Below are 15,906 nucleotides of genomic sequence, written 5' to 3'. Positions count from 1 at the left end.
GCCCATAAACCGTATCATCTGAAAGGGAAAGTTCTAGGCTAAGGGCTCATCTGTCCCTCTGCACAAGATGTAGGGCTAACTAAGTAAGTGTTAGATATGTGTGAGCCCCATCACTTTTTCAAAGATCTCCAGGGACAAAGCATCTGCCCTCTCCTCAGGTATTTCCTGCAGTGTTTAAAATGCCTCACTGGGTGGCAGTCAGAGCTGACGTTCAGCCCTCCTGATGCCACACTGGGCACAAGGCAAAAGGGCCTTTAGCAGGGAAGACAAGCAGTTGATGGCCTCCTTTCTTAGTCCCTCTTGTCCAGACGTCTGCTGGGTTAAACCCGTCAGCCCTGGAGAGGGCTTCCCTCCCTTTCTAGCCTCTGTGGGTAAGAGTATCAATCTTTAGGGCCGACAGATTCAGCACCTCTCCCAGCTGGCTTACCTGTCCCGATGTAGAGGGTTCGATAGCACATGTTCACAGCTCCTCCCAACCCTAAGAGAGGGTAGAACACAGCTCGGGCCTGTACTTCCCTTCTCGGCACTACAAGGCAAACACAGGGACGTGACCATTCAGAAACAGAACCTGGGGCCCAAACATAAATCAACAGAACCTGGACCTTTGGTGATGGCCTGAAGAAAATAATCCCACTGGATGAGCCATCTTTCCAAACTCACATCTGACACTAGGCTGCTTCAGGGTGAGGCTTCCTCTCCCCACTTACAGCATTTCCCACATGGGTAATAAGAAGGACCATCTTTGAAGATGACCATATAACTCAAGGATGATAGTACTTGAAGCACCTGGGCTGCTTGTTGGTTTATCAGGGATATACCAACCGATACTATAGGGAGGCTGTGCAAAAAAACCCAGAAGGCAGAGACCAATGCTTCTCTAATTTTGAATATGAATCACCTAGGGTTCTTGTTAAAATGCAGATTCTGATTCCATAGGTCTGAGGTGGGGCCTGAGCTCTGCATTTCTAACAAGCTCTCAGGTGATGCTGATGCTACTGGTTTGGGGACCACCTTCTAAGCAGCATGGCTTTTAATGGCTAATGCTCAAAGGGCTATCCTAAGCAGAGTTAACCTTCTGGGAAACTCTTCTAACTCAAATATTTGAGAGCGATTGAGCAGAAAGCACACCACAAATACCCAAAGGCGCTCATAGCTGCTTTCTGTGCCTCAAAGAGGACGCGTATGAAAGAGTTACAGCAGACTTTCCCGAGCCTGTTCTGAAAGCTGTGGTTGCCATCTTGTTTCTGCTTTCTGAGAAAAGAAACCACGGTGTTTTATTAAGCCCAGTAAAGGCATACATGGAGGACTGAGATACTGAAAGCTGAGGTTCTCCATGGAGAGGAGACGGCTGTTCACACACACAGAGGGTAGATCTAACGGTGTGGTGTGGTGGCAGATATGGGCATGCGCACCTTCTGTGTGGTGCCCTCCAGAAGCCAGCGGATGTGCCCCGACACTGCCCGGTGAAGCTTGGACCCGGGAGGGGAAAAGCTGATGTATTCTCTGCAAGGCCAGAAACTTGACCAGCTTCTCGTCCAGCATATTTATCTCGATTTCTATTAACCAAAGAGAAAGATTAAAAAGCTGCTGAGGAGGAAATGGAATGCGGAAGTAGGTGAGCATCACAGAGCAACTATTTCAGCATTCCTAAAATCCAGCCAAGTGATTTTCTTAAAACAACACAGAGTACAAAGTGGTACAAGGATCTGGAGCTGAGCACCTCACTAGCCATTTGCAGCGAGAGACAGACGCCAACGCAGCCTGTGCAGATGCCTCCTGCAGTGGGGTAGCTTAATGTTAGGTACAGCTGTCCTAGAAAGTGGAGCGAGACAAACCACTTGCCTGCCTGTGGGCGAGGGCCCAGATGTCTGACACTGAGGCTTGGATTTTCCACCCACCCTGTTCACAGAGATCAAGACCTGCCCCAGTTCTCCCTGACTCTGGGGATTTTTCACAGATGAGATCCCTCCTTTGGGAGCAAGGCTCCTCCTGGTTTTATTCTTCAAGTCCAGATGATCTGCCTAAAGTGATTTTCTTCTCTTCTCACTGGTTCAGCTTGGCTTTGCTCTCCCTTCGAAACAGGAGAAGGGGCTTTCTTTCCTACCCCGCTCCCCGACCCACCTCCCAGCCCTCTGAGATCAGGCATCCCTTCTGTCCCCTTTTCAATGAGCTGAATGCTGCACAGGGGCAGCACCTTCACCACAGTCGCTGGTGGCAGAGCAGTTCACTCACTCACCTCCATTGACATCCATAAATGCTCGAAGTGAGTTGGTGAGGTCCACCATGGCAGTAGAGTTGGCTGGGAAAGAGGGTACGGTTAAAGCGCTTCCTATGGATAACGTGCCGGGGCTGACCTTGCCATCTGGGGACGGAGCAGGAAGACTGTTACTTACGTCGCCTGAGGGAAACCCACCGGTCCAATCCCCCACTGCTGAGACAGGTCTGGATTTCGGACCCAAGGTGATGTTCCCTTCTTGATTCTCACCCCATAGGCTCTGGAACTCCTAGAGCTAAAAACGTGTGGTGAGGAAGGGCAGATGGAACGACAATGCACCCGGGCACGCAGGAGTCTCCAGAGCACCGAGAACAAGTGAAATCTACTGCTCTGGGGAACGTGGTGGGACAGCTTCATTCGCTGGGCCGCGACTACCTCCCTGCTGCCTCTGCTCATTCAAATAAGTGGTGTCTGCCTCTGCAATCCCTGCGCACTCAAGTTGGACTCACAGGGTGCAAAATCTACCCAGGTTGGTATTAAGAGATAAGCAGAACAGGAAAAGAGCCTGAGAGTAGGGGCCATCCTGGGACCAGGGGCCCCCATGCAGAGAAGTCACAGTCACCTGGTTACCGAGACTCCCAGCTGACTAGGAGGCCAGCTTCAGTTCAGACGGGAGAGACCACAGGGGGTTCCAGCAGCATCTGAAACCTGGTTCAGATGCTGGGGTCAGCAACCTTGAGGTCCTGAATGCTGACTGGGGACAGCTGAAAGAGCAGGCCTACACCAGGCCAAGTATGGATTAAGGGACTGCCTTTTGGAATGTGGCCCGAGGGCAAGCTTTTGGGCCAGACCAACCTCTGCGGGCATCTGCACTCCCTGACATGGAAATTCCTTCAAATGAGCTCTCTCTGAGAATCTGGATCAGGTGTGGATCTAGTTTCTGGTGTGGATCGTGAAACACTGAAGCCATCACCCAGAACCTCAGGCTGACCACAGTGGCTCCAGAGAGCATGCTGCTTTCCTCTAAGGTGAAGGAACAAAACAGGAAGAAGACTAAGCCTGGAAGGTGCGGGAAGGTGGAGTGAGAAGACCCAGGCCACAGTTCGAATCCTGCACTGACTTGGTAGGTTACCTTAAGGAAATCACTTTCAGAGCCTAAGCAGTCCCGCCTACAAAATAGGGACAAGTTAACATGTACTTTCTCTTCTATCATAGAAACAGGGGAGGACAAATAATACGGACATCGAAGTCCTCTGACATATTCACAGGGATACACGTGTTTTTTGAATCTTAAGTCTTATTTGCCAGGAAGAGCATGAAAGGCTGAGCAGCACTCACCTGACGATGGCGCTGGTGAGCAGAATCGTTGGTTGGCTCCTGTGGCCAAGATACCATCTCCTGCTGCTTGGGGGGGAGTGAGCACCCGGGTGGCACTTGGGGCTGAGCCCAGGGGCCTTGACTCTGCCAGCGGAGGTCCTATCTGTGATTGGACAGTCTTTCTTTGCAAAGTGCTGGTGTTCTCGATGCTGGCACAAGAGCTGGGAACGGAAGGGGGTAGGCTTGGGACAGGAACCAAACTCCTCTGGGGGCAAGAGCTGGGGCCAGTGGCATTCTCTGTCTTCACAATGATGCCGACGGTGTGGTTCTGAAGCCCCCCAGCCGCTGGTGGCGTGAGGGGCCGAGGCCAGCCTTGCCGGTGTGAGAGGCCTGGTAGGGGGGTGTTGGCGCCTGGAAGTCGCCGGGGGTCCGTGGAATCAGTGGGGCTGCTGTAGAGGTGTGGGCCATTGGCTTTCACCTCTGTGTTCACTGGCCCGTTGGCAGTCCCACAGGGGGCTTTCTTGGATTTTTCCGCACAAGAACTGCAGCTGATGTCCTCTAGGGTTGGGGGCTGGTGGGGTGGAGAGCAGCTCAGGGAATTCTGGGTGCTAAGCCCTGAGGGGCAGGACAAGGGGTAGTGGGAAGGTGTAGGTGCCTTGTCAGCTGTTTGCAGGGAGTTGGTGATTGAGCTGTCAGTCACAATAACAGGCTTAATATCAGCCTTCTCTGTCTGCTCAGAGTCCCAATGCGAAGGCATCTGCTTAGCAGATAAATGTTTCAATATGCTGCACTGGAGCGCAACAACACTACAGAGCCACTGCAACGGAAGGAGAGGAGAGGAGAGGAGGGTGAGAGGCCTGGGAGGCGCTGGTCCTTCCTGCCACAGCGGCCAGGGCTACAGCAGAGCTGACAAGCACTGTTTCCGAGGTCCCATCGCGAATGCCCAGAGAGGGTGTGCTTGGCTCCTGAGAGGGTTCCATTTCCATTCCCAAGCACGGCTTGCTGGTATACTCGGCAGGCAACACCCTGGTCAGCAGAGCTTGGGATTCCCGTTCTGACTCTGCCCCTAAGGCTCACCTTGTCACCAATATTGAGCAAGCACCCAAGCACCTGCTGTGTGTCCAGCACTGTCACCTAACTTCTCTATAGGTCTACCGATCTGTTTCTACAAGACAGATTTGCCCGTCTCACAGCACACTGGGGGACTGACGGAGAGAAGCAGACCAGGTGACTGTGTAGTTCTCTTACTTGCCTCAGGATGTGAGCCAGAGGTTCTCTCTGGAACATTCAACTCAGGGGGCGGGGTGGTGGTGGGGGGCTCAGGGAGGGGGAGGGTGGGGCTGCAGAAGATGGGGATGAGAATGACTTCCAATTAACAGCTGCGGCGAGGTGGAAGGAAGATTGGACTTGGAATCCCGGCCCTGCCTTCACTCACCTCTTGCTGCTCTGCCTGGGTGGCTAAGTGCTCAGAGTTCAAAAGGTGCGTCTGTGATTCCTCAGGGATCCCATTGCAGATCAGCTCCCCATCCCGAATGGCCGCGGGTGCAATGAGAGGGGGTGGAAACTGGTACTGAGATTTGATAGCATCGGGAACCTGTTCAGGATAGATAGATAGAAGGAGGAAGGAGAGGGTGATAGTGCCAACAGGCCCAGTGGATTCTGCCCTGGCCGTGCTCTTCTGTTTGTGGTGCCGATGCCCAAGGGGAAATCATCCACTAGGGTGTCCACCAAGGACAAGGAGGCCCAGTGGGCTGCTACTGTTCTATACCTCCATCTCTTTGACTCTGACACACACACACACACACACACACACATACACACACACTAGCCTGAGAAGGCACAGAACTGGAAAAAGCAGCCATGTCTCCCACTTTTCTTCACCAAGGTCCAAGGGCTGCAGAAACTAGGCCTTCTGGCATGCTGCCTTCTGCTTTGGCCTAAAAAGTATAGGATGGCCACTGGACAGGACTTCAAATTGGTACTCTAGGCTCTTATTGATCAGTATCAAATTTGAGAGATGAGTGAGCAGTATCTGAGAGATAAAAAGTTAAATAAGGTCACATTCACAGTGGAAATGCTCAGCGTGAGGCCTATCTCGTGATAAGCATTCAATCAATGTCAGTTTTCTTCATCCATTCATTCATGACTCACAAAACAATTGAAGACCTATTTGTTGCAGAAAGACAGAAGACACACTCTGAAACACACCACGTATGAATGAAAGAGCCATACAAGCAAAGAGTCATTCATACATTCAATCAACATTTATTGAGCGCCTCCTGAGTCTGGGCACTACGCCAAGTCCTAGAGATCCAGAGATGAACAAAACTTAAGCCTTGCCCCCAAGGAGCTCACAGTCTAGTGGGGAGATAAGCACAGAAACATTACAATACAATGTAAATGGGTCCTAGAAGACAGGCATGTCTAAGGAGCTATAAAAAACACAGAGAGTGCTTATTTCTGTCTGGGGGGGCAGGAGCTTGGGATTAGGGAAGATTTCATAGGAAGGCAGTATTTGAGCTGAGACTTGGAAGTTGAGGACAAACTTCCAGGCAGACAAAGGGGAACTAAAAGTAGGGGAGGTGGACTTGGAAAACATGTGAGAACCAACAGATTTGGTGACCAAGTCCTTACAGAGGATAAGGGAAGAAGAGCTGAACTTTGGTTTGAGGGACTGTGTAGAGATCACTGTCATTGACTGAAACAGGAGATACAAGAGGAAGAGCAGATTTGGAGGCAGAAGACTTTTGGTCTTGGGCAGGCTGAGACTGAGGTGTCTGTGGGATGGGCAGGCAGATATGAATCTAGATATGATGAGAAAGGCAAGGAACATGAAATTGAGAGTCATCCCCACTAACAGTGGCGGCTGGTGCTGTGGGCTTGTCTGAGGTCATCCAGGAATCAGAAGTGGAGGAATGGGGCAGTAGGCTAGCCTAAGGTTGGCCCTCGGGAAGAGTGAAGGGGTGGGGGGGAAGAGGAACCCACAACAAAGATAAGATATGAAGGTCTCAGTTGATTTTGCCTGCACTGCTATACATCAAGGATGAAGGCCAATGTTCCAGAACAGAGCTGGAGCAGTTCCCTGCCACTGTCCTCTGGTACTACAGTCCTCATTTCACTCTCAAACTGTCTAAGAACAAAATGCTTTTCAGGTAACTCATACCCTTGGATTTTCCTCAAGAATAAGGAAACATTTAAAAAGGGGGAGGGGGCATCATAAAACAACAGGATTTTATCAGGGCCTCCTGGCCTGTTCACTTCAGCAGCCAGGCTTTCTTCCGAATGCACATGGTGAATCACACAGCTGAGATTACTCTTAGCTCTAGATGTTTAACTAAGGTATGAGGCACGTCACCTCCAAAATACCCTACCCTCAACTGCAAACACCTTAATTTAACTTTTGAAAACTGGTGTTTCTACTGACGCATAAATATTTACACAGTTAAGAGTCTGTTATACAATTTTCAACAGTTAACATCTTGCTAGCGCTGACACCCAATGAAAGTGTGATGAGTGATTTTAAAGTGTGGCTGCCACCAAGTGGCCATATTTGAGAATTGCTGTTTTCCATTGGTGCATGGGACTGTCTGCAGGATTATTTCAAAAGAGAAAAATCAAGTTTACTTTCAGGTATATAGTGTTGCGCTCTCTAGGTTAAATGAATGAGACCGAACGGTTTATGAGAGCCTCAATACTACCAAACGCTTTTCAATGAAGGAAATACTCCCGTCCATCTCTGTGGACACTTTAGCAGCTGTCAAATGCATACAAATGTCAAGTTGTACCAGTGTCACAATTTTTTGAGTATTGGTTGATATATTAACAGCAGCCCAGAAAAATGGATAGTTCCTCACCTTCCATAAGGCCTTCTGCTTAATCACCCCCACGTTCCCCTCACCCGACAGCTGTGGGAAAGGGGCCATCTAACAGAAACAGATGTAATGAGTGCCAGGCAAGGGGCAGTAAAAGCAGAGCACACCTAAGTTTGGTGGGAGGGGCTGAAAGGGCACTTATCCTTAGGAGAACTAGAAACCTGGCCGAGTCTGAAGGCCCACTTGCGGGTTTCCTGACCACCAACCCCAAGTATTAAAATGATGGTCACATTCATTACTTGCTAAGACACCACAGACAGACCTCAGGGGCTTCAGTCTCCTCATCTGTAAAACTGGGACCATGATCCTCTGTCTACCCCAGGAAGGCAATCGGAGACCACATCCTGCCTGCACCAGGTTGTGACTCACCTTCAAGCTTCTTCTTTTGACCGACTGGAGCACGCGGCGGTTAGGAGGGTGCTTCTTGTGGATTCGGTTCAGGAAGTCCACTTTGACAACGTGCTGCGAAATGGTGTCCTGGAAACGGTCAAACACCTGGCACCGATTGCTCAGCGTCATGTTCTTCTGGTTCAGCTAGGGACAGAGCAGACACACTCCTGCAGTGAAGTTCAGAACGCATCCCCCTCCCAATTAACTCTATGCTCTACTTTTAAAAAAGAGGAAGCCCTGGGCCAAATGGGCTCCTTCTGTCAGGTGCTGGTATGTCAACACTCCCGTCAGAGGGCCAGGGAATATGGATGAGACATTCTCCCTTAACCCTGCCCAGTCCAGCCTAGTTCCTACTCCCTGGGGAGGCTTGAGGGGTACAAGAATAGGGAATTAGCCAAGAAGTGCCCTTCCAAATTCAGCCTCTGACAGTCGACTATCCAGCATATAGGGTTCAGAGATGCAGGCCTTGGTCCTAGAGCGCTCCAGACTCCCTTCCTAGCAAGGGATTTTCTCCCACCAGAAGCAAGACTGTTTCCTGTATGGGAGCTTGGCTGACAGGTGAGATCAGCACCAAAATACTGTGTCTCCTGCCCTATTCCTCCACCACGGTACTAGGGAACATTAGTGAACCCATCTGGATACCAGAGCCTTGCTCTACAGCAGGCAGAAAACCTTGGACTGCTCTCAGAGGCCATAAGGAGGGAAGAAAAGTTTGTGCAGCTGCATAGAGAAGGCACAAAGAAACGAGGCCTCTTTTCCTCTTCTACATCTGGTCCTCTACACATTAATTAAAAGAAAAGGGGACTTCCTTGGTGGTCCAGTGGTTAAGAACCTACCTTCCAATGTAGGGGACGTGGGTTCCATCCCTGGTGGGGGAACTAAGATCCCACATGCCGCGGGGCAACTAAGCCTGTGTGCTCTAGAGCCAGCCTGCCACAGCTAAGACCCGATGCAGCCAAATACATAAATGTTAAAAAAAAAAAAAAAAAGATCTATGTGGCAGCTTCCTACCTAGTACATTAGGAAAAACCCCTAAGTGGCTAATAAAAAGCTACCCAATTAATAATTTCTCATCTGCTGGAAAGCTGCTCTTACAGATTCATATTTGGGTTGACTGCTCATGGTTGGGTTTTTCTGGTTCAGCAAGAGGCAAAACAAGACCACTGGAAAAAAAAAAAAAAAAAACAAGACCACTGAGCCTCGCAGAGAGGCTTCCTCCTATGTAAACTTTTCTGAGTGGCATTAGTCAAATGAAGAGGGCCAAACAAACCTTTTCTCCCTATGTGCAAGTCTATAACTGAAGTTCCTCTTGGTGCAAAGTGGACAGCACACTGTCATGCTGAAGGCAAGCAGTCATTCCATGGTTATCATCATCTGAGGGACAATGTCTTAAGCAATTACCCTTTTAATTTGGAAAGGCTGCTCTTATAAGGGAGCTGCTCCGCCTGAGGCCCTCTCCCATTCAACCTTCTGAGTGACCGTGCCTATCAGGAAATGTCCTAAACCTCTTTTGGAGATAGCAAATTACAGTTCTATTCTAGCCCCGGGAAGCAGTCTGGAAAATGTAACCAAACCTCCTGGGAGATAAGATAATAGCACCCTCATACCATTCATTCATTCATTCAACAACTTACTTACTGAACACCTATTATGTGTCCTGACAAGGTCTTTGTAAAGAAGGAAGAGAAGGGCAAGAGCCTCATGTGGTGCGTAGGACACAAAAGGTGTTCAGTAAGTGGCTGACTGTCTGGAATACCGTTATCTGTGTCAATTCTTCAGTTCTCCAAAGTTACTGGTCAGTTAACTGCCAGTGCTACGAGAATAAATATTTTAGAATTTTCTTAGTTTGTTCCCTCTGAGAACAAGAAGCAAGAAGATATGGAAGAGCATTTATCTGCATAAGGTTGGGTCTAATGCACTCCCCCTTTTAGGGCTGTAAAACCAACTGCTTAATTCATTACAGAGGAAATTATTCATGAACAACCAAGCGCTAGTGGGTTAAGTCTGTCGGTGCGACTGAAACAAGGCATTGCGGGAAAAGGCTAGATGCACAGCTGAGGCATGTCAAAGTAATCAGAACTGAGTAGGATGGTTTGCAGAAACCAGTGTCTGAGAGATTAAAGTGAACTCTGGTACAAAGCTGACTATACTATGCTTTCCACTGAATCAGTCCATGCCCCAGCTGTGCCCACAGAGGACTGAAGGACACTGCTGTGCTTACCACCACATGTTCGATGTGATTCGGACACATCCATCTGCCCAGGGGCATGGCAGTGAGCGGTGGCTCGAGGCAGTCCATGTGGAACAGGAGGGGGCAATAGTCACACTGGATAAGAGGGGCCACGCGACAACTCCTGCAAAAAAGAGATATAGGCCATTTCTATGGCAAGGTGGGAGAATTCAAACAAACTCTGCACTATGGAACAGCATCCCTTCCTTAATCCTAACAATGTTCTCCCACACCCTCCTCCCCAATAATCCCGTTACATTCACCATTAGGAAGATGGATGAAGTTGGGGGCTACCACCAGGCTCCTCATTATTCTCTCTCCTAAGAGGAATGTAGAGAAGTGAATTTTTTTGGAGTAGAGCTAAAGTGGTTGTCACAGCAGGAATGATCAATGCTTGATACCCACTGGGGGAAGACAGCCAACCCTGCTCTGATCTTTCTACTCCTCAAAAGAAAGCAACTACCTCAGTTTAAAAAAAAAAAAAAAAACCACTAGCAACCTTTCCAGAGTCTTATACTACAAAAGGAAAAGACTTCTCTTCCATATGAAGCACTCAGCAAAACTGACAACCAGAGAGTTGTGCTGGAAAAATGATTTTGTAATGTATTCGTGTAAGCATAGATCAAGGGAGGGCATGTAAGCTAATGCCAATCATGATTTGTAACTACGATACTCAGTGAGTCCTTAAGCTATTCTGGAGACACAGTTTGGGTGTGGCTCAGAGTTCTGCTGCTCTACTATCTGGTTCCCTATAGCTTTTGCTGTGGAACATTTCTTTTTGATAGCTATTTTCTCCTGCTATCCTGCCCTTCTAACACATCCAAGCCAACAAGTCCAGCTTCGGTAACTGAAGCAGCTGGTTCCTATCACTGAGGAGATCCTATTTGAAGGGAACCAGCGTCCCAGGGAAGCTACAACTGGGGCAGCCTAGAGGCTTTTGGAAGTCATCCAGTCTGAGGCATACCAGCTAGTACGGATATTTGTACTACTTTAAAATTCATCTTTAGTGCTTTAGAAATCATTTGCCTTTTTCCAGGGATGTGTGTCTCTGCTGGCCACAGTTCTTCCTGCTAGCCAGTCTAAATATCTCATGCTTCATTTTAAGTCCAACTCCTCTCGTTCTAGCCTCTATAAACACGGTTTACAGTACTTCCGCACCGTGATTCTTCAAGAATTTTTTGTTACAACATTCAAGGCTCTGGTCAATTAGTCACTCAGTCTCTTTGTACTCATACCATCAGAATATGGGTTATCTATATGTAACACACATGGTTTGGAAAAGACAATAGAAGAGAGAAAAAAACATTTGCTAGATATGAGGAAGAGCCTCTTGCTATGGAAGAAAAATACCTGTTACACGTGAAACAGACTTTGACTGGTAAGGGAACAAGACCATTGTGATCTAACTCATGCTGTGTCTTCTTAACGTTTTTCCCTGTGGTTTCCTCCTTTCTTCTCCTCTTGCTAGAACCTAGAAGAGAAATTGGTGGTGTTGAATTTCTCCTGGATGGAGAGTTCCTAGTTCGGGATATGGAAACAACAGTAAGTCCGAGGAACAGGTCTTAGTAAAAGCATGTGTCATGGCCTGGACATGCATCTCTTTCTGAGGCCCCCTGGGCTGGTTTGAAGGGAGAAAAAGAATGAGAAAGGAGGAAAAGGGAGATATTAAGTCAGAACTAAGATTACAAGTCACTTGCTCTATGGCAGAAACACATCTAAATGTTTTGCAGACATGAAGTGGTCAGAAACCTAGGTTAGATACGGGTGACTTAAGAAATAGAAATACCCAGGTCTAATGGTCAATAAAGACTATTCTGTGAAGGTGGCTGAGGAAAAAAATATAATTTTACTGCATTTTTATAGAAAGCAGAAAAGCTTTGAGTCTGTATGCATCCTACTGACCAGCAGGTTTCTTAAGCCTGCCAATTTCACTTTCTCTGGGAAGAAAATAAGATCTAGACGCTTTGTGGTATCAAGTAGAAGCCATGAGTTGATTAAAAAAAAAAAAAGGGAATGGAGGGCAATTTATAATATCCATCAAAACTACAAGTGCATAGTTTAAAAACAATATAAATGCATAGTTTTGACCCAGCAATTCTAGTATTAGTAATTTATCCTACTTATCCTACCGATACATTTATATGTATACAATGATGTATTTACAAAATTATTTGTTGAAACAGTATCTGTGGTAACACAAGATTAAGCACAACCAGAATTTCCATTAATAGGAAATTGGTTAAATAAATTATGGTACATCTATATAAAGAAATTCTAGGAGATACATAAGAACCAAACAGTGGTTATCTGTGAGGGGTAGGAATGTAGAAACTAGGCAAATGGCAGACAGGGATGGGTATGAAATTTTTAATTGTAACCCTTTTTATATTTTTTGATTTTTGAACTATGTGTGTGTATTACCTTTTTTGTTTTTTAAAGTGATACTGGGAAGGGTGGAAAATAGAAAACTGAGCAAGCATTGTAAACCTGCAAAGATCTCGAACCAAGAACAGGAACCTGAGACAGTGGCTACACGGACACCAACTACACCTGTGAGGCTACACCTCACAGGCTGCACAGCCCTTTGGTTGGACAAGAGTCCTTTGGGGAAGCCAGGGTAGGGGAGAGGATATGACAGTCTGGCTAACCTGGTAGTGCAGTGGTACAAGTCAGTTCATTGGGCAACTGAAATTGGGTGGGGTTCCGCTCCATGGCGGCAGCAATCAGCAGCTCAAAGGGGCGCCTTAGCTGGGGCTGCACGTAGTCCGGCTCTGCTGCCACTGGCTCCTCGTCCACGTCGATGATGTCCTCGTCGACATCATTCTGCTCAGAGGTGGGGGTCTCTGTGCTGGCATTGGATGTGGGCGTGCCAGGACGGCTGGCTCTCCTTTCCAGGATCCGGGCATGGGCAATGGCCTTGAGTTCAGTTTTGCTAGCTGATCTGTCCAACAAGTCAGTGTCGCTGCTGGGGGATGTAGTCCGTTTGCCAGATTTGTCCACCAGTCCATTGACGTGGCCCAGCTCCTTTTTCTGCTCTCGTTTCTGTGCAAATAAACAGGTGGGCCCATCACACAAAGTGACACAAAATAGAGATGGATGCTACAAAGTCCTGCTAGACCACTAACCAAAATTACGGAAGTCTCTAATATCAGAGACTCATCCACCTGGGTGGGGACTTGGAACAATGGTCTGTTAAAGTTGACAAAACTATAGCTGAACTAAACTAAAGCTGGCAAAACCACTGCAGCAGGGAATCACCAAAAAGTACAAAAGTTAGAAACAATTTTACAAACCACACATCATATGATACACAGTGTCTGTACACGAGGTGGGGGGGGCGGTAAAGGGATAAAACGTTAATTGTGAGAATAAACTTAGACTAAGTGAGGACAGTGAGAATAACGTAGAGAATCAAAGAGAGCACTGTTGTTTGCCTCGGAGTGCCCTGAATGGTTTTAAGAACTTTGCTCAAAATACAGAAAAACCTGCAGAAGCAAAGGTAAAAAGTAAAAGAGGCAAGTAGAGCTCCCTGTCCAGGGAGGCTGGGTGCTGACTTGCAAGGCAGCCACACCACAAGGTGGAAGGGTGGTGTGTGGAGGGCAGTGATCCAGCAATCATGGCGTCCAAGAACGGCGGCTTTCAATGTCTCAAGTTTAACTAGAACTCTGACAGTGACACTTTTTGAATGGAAAGGTGGGGACATGGAAAAAGATTAAGTGTACAGAGTAGGACTGAACGACTGATAATACATTTTCCTCCAGGGCTCCAAATAGAGTGGTCAAATGAAGGTTTAGCACTGGTCTCCAGTCAGGAGACCTGGGATCTTGTCCCAGTTCTGCCTCTGATTCCCTATGACCTTAGGTGACTCAGGCCGGAGGGCAGGAATTTCTCTATGCGTAAAGTGAGACTAGTAAGACCTTTCTTCTCCTCCTCTCAGGGATACGGTAGAGATAAAGAGCATCACATATATGAAAGGGATGGCTCTGAGTTGGGGGAAGATCTAGCCTCCACTAGGAATAAAACCCGAACATCAGAGGTTGATGAGGCCCACAGGATGTATCATTTCAATCCACTTCACTGTAACCGCAGGAGGCCAGAGGGCTGTAGAGGTGATGGTGCAAAGGGCAGATTTGGCACTGGTAGGCATAGAGGTCCATCTGAGAGCAGGTCAGAGTGGCATTTCAGGAAAAGCACACTCTGTTGAAAAAGGCATACTATAATATAATCCCCAGAAAGTAGCTCTGTTTCCAGAAAATTGATGAAGAAGTAATAGGGCTTTGGAACGAAACAGAATTTGGTTCAAATCTTGGCTGTGTCCATTCCTTTGAGTACTTGGGTAAGTTCTACCAATTGTGAACCTCAGTTTCTTCCTTTTAAAAAGGGAGAGAGAAAAAAAAAAAAAAAAAAGGAGAATATACCACCAGTACCCATAGTTGGCTGTATGGGCTAAATGAGATAACACATGTAAAAACCCAGCTATGATGAGCACTAAAACAATGTTAGTTCTTCTTCTTCACCCTCTTTTCCTGGCTTCATCTCTTCCGCCACAGCTGTTCCCAACCCTTTCAAGTCCAGCTTCTTTGAGTGGCAAGTTTCTGAAAGGCCTCCTGGCTGGCAGGTGACTCTAACTGGCCCCACTCTAATCTAGCTGGGGACACACAGGTAGAGATCTTGGAAGGAGGACAAGCTGGAGGACACCCTGGTTTGTGGACTTCAAGAGATATTAAACTACAGCTGTGGTTAGATGGCTGACTTGGCCTTGGCTTGCTTCAATAAGAACCCTATGCACACATTGAAGAATAAAGGTCTGCCTAATTGTTTACCTTCTTCTTAAAGGCTGAAAACTGTTACACACATAAACCACAATCTCTGAATCATCTCATCCTGTTTCTGCAACCAAGGAAGTAATCATTCATTGTGACATCATGTTGAGGGGCCAGGAAGAGGTTGACGTCACAACAAGGGAAAGTTGCTTGGTGTATAATTAGTGTGGGGTGGAGGGTAGGGAGTGGTTTACAATTCACAGACAAATCCGAATCCACAGCCTATAATTTGAGGATTGGGTCTCTCATAATCTGGGTGGAAGCACACCTACTTCCTTTTTTGATAAGGGAGCATTTAGCTTTTATACCCCACAGAAGTTCTCAAAGTAGAAAATTATGTTCTCAAAGCCAGTACTGAATTATCAAAGCTGAGGGAAGGGGAGCTAAAGAAAGGTTAGGCAACCTGGGGTCCAAGTGGGTCCAAGTCCTCTCCACCCCACACACCTGGCCAAGCTTCTGGATACCAGCAACTTATTTGCCTTGGGGTGAAGGGAATCCTTTTTGTATCAAGCTGGAGGAGCGCCTTCCTCTTCAGCCTCTTTCAGCCACTGGATATGGCTGCCACATTCAGGCCACTTATCAGGAGGTCTACAAGGAGATCAGACTACTCCTGTCACTAGTGAATTAACATGGCTCAGTAAATTAACACACCTTTTCTGCCCATTTCAGCAGCCCATGTTTGGATTTTAGGCCCTACTGGATTCTAAACAGTCACCATGGGGAGTGTGAGGGTGATTCCAGGGCTGGAAGAGACAAGAAGAAGGGACAAAAATGCCTTCAGGGCCAAGCCGTCTTAGCTCTAGAATATCAGTGCTCTAGATCTGGCATCCTGAGCAAAGCCTTCAGAAAGCAGCATTATTACCTTTCGGCGAACAGTGCACCGGTGACACATCCACTCCCCAGGAGGCAACATCTCTTCACTCAGTGGAGGGTTACTGTGGGGAAAAGACAAGGGCAAGACTAAGTAACTAACCCTTTGATGCAGCAGGGAAAAGCCTAACTAGGTCTGACACAAAGCTGCATGCCCCTCAACTCGTATTCTGGCCAGTCCTGCAGCAC

General features: G+C 47.6%; 1 protein-coding gene across 3 annotated transcripts in view; it reads right to left on the bottom strand.

Annotated features, from left to right (window-relative positions):
• The window catches only part of PHF12 (PHD finger protein 12), a 40,263-nt gene that overhangs the window by 2,710 nt on the left and 21,647 nt on the right, over nt 1-15,906 (bottom strand). Inside the window, exons 3-13 of one of the 3 annotated variants that reach the window (XR_012328634.1) lie at nt 15,710-15,782; nt 12,673-13,066; nt 11,375-11,495; nt 10,016-10,148; nt 7,774-7,938; nt 4,968-5,126; nt 3,554-4,349; nt 2,486-2,510; nt 2,237-2,362; nt 1,413-1,556; nt 428-526 (exon numbers count right to left, since the gene is read on the bottom strand). Coding sequence is in view for 2 of the 3 variants with exons in the window: in XM_033846648.2 (XP_033702539.1) it covers nt 428-526; nt 1,413-1,556; nt 2,237-2,362; nt 3,554-4,349; nt 4,968-5,126; nt 7,774-7,938; nt 10,016-10,148; nt 11,375-11,495; nt 12,673-13,066; nt 15,710-15,782 (2,210 nt within the window). In the remaining variant the exon portion in view is untranslated. Of the gene's footprint in view, nt 1-427; nt 527-1,412; nt 1,557-2,236; nt 2,511-3,553; nt 4,350-4,967; nt 5,127-7,773; nt 7,939-10,015; nt 10,149-11,374; nt 11,496-12,672; nt 13,067-15,709; nt 15,783-15,906 lie in introns of those variants that run through there. The other 2 variants (XM_033846648.2, XM_073797791.1) reach the window with 2 other exon arrangements.

This window comes from Tursiops truncatus, chromosome 20 (assembly GCF_011762595.2).
Source record: "Tursiops truncatus isolate mTurTru1 chromosome 20, mTurTru1.mat.Y, whole genome shotgun sequence".
Classification (NCBI taxonomy): Eukaryota; Metazoa; Chordata; class Mammalia; order Artiodactyla; family Delphinidae; genus Tursiops; species Tursiops truncatus.
Note: the sequence above shows the minus strand (reverse complement) of the source record. Positions and strands in the feature narration are given on the sequence as shown.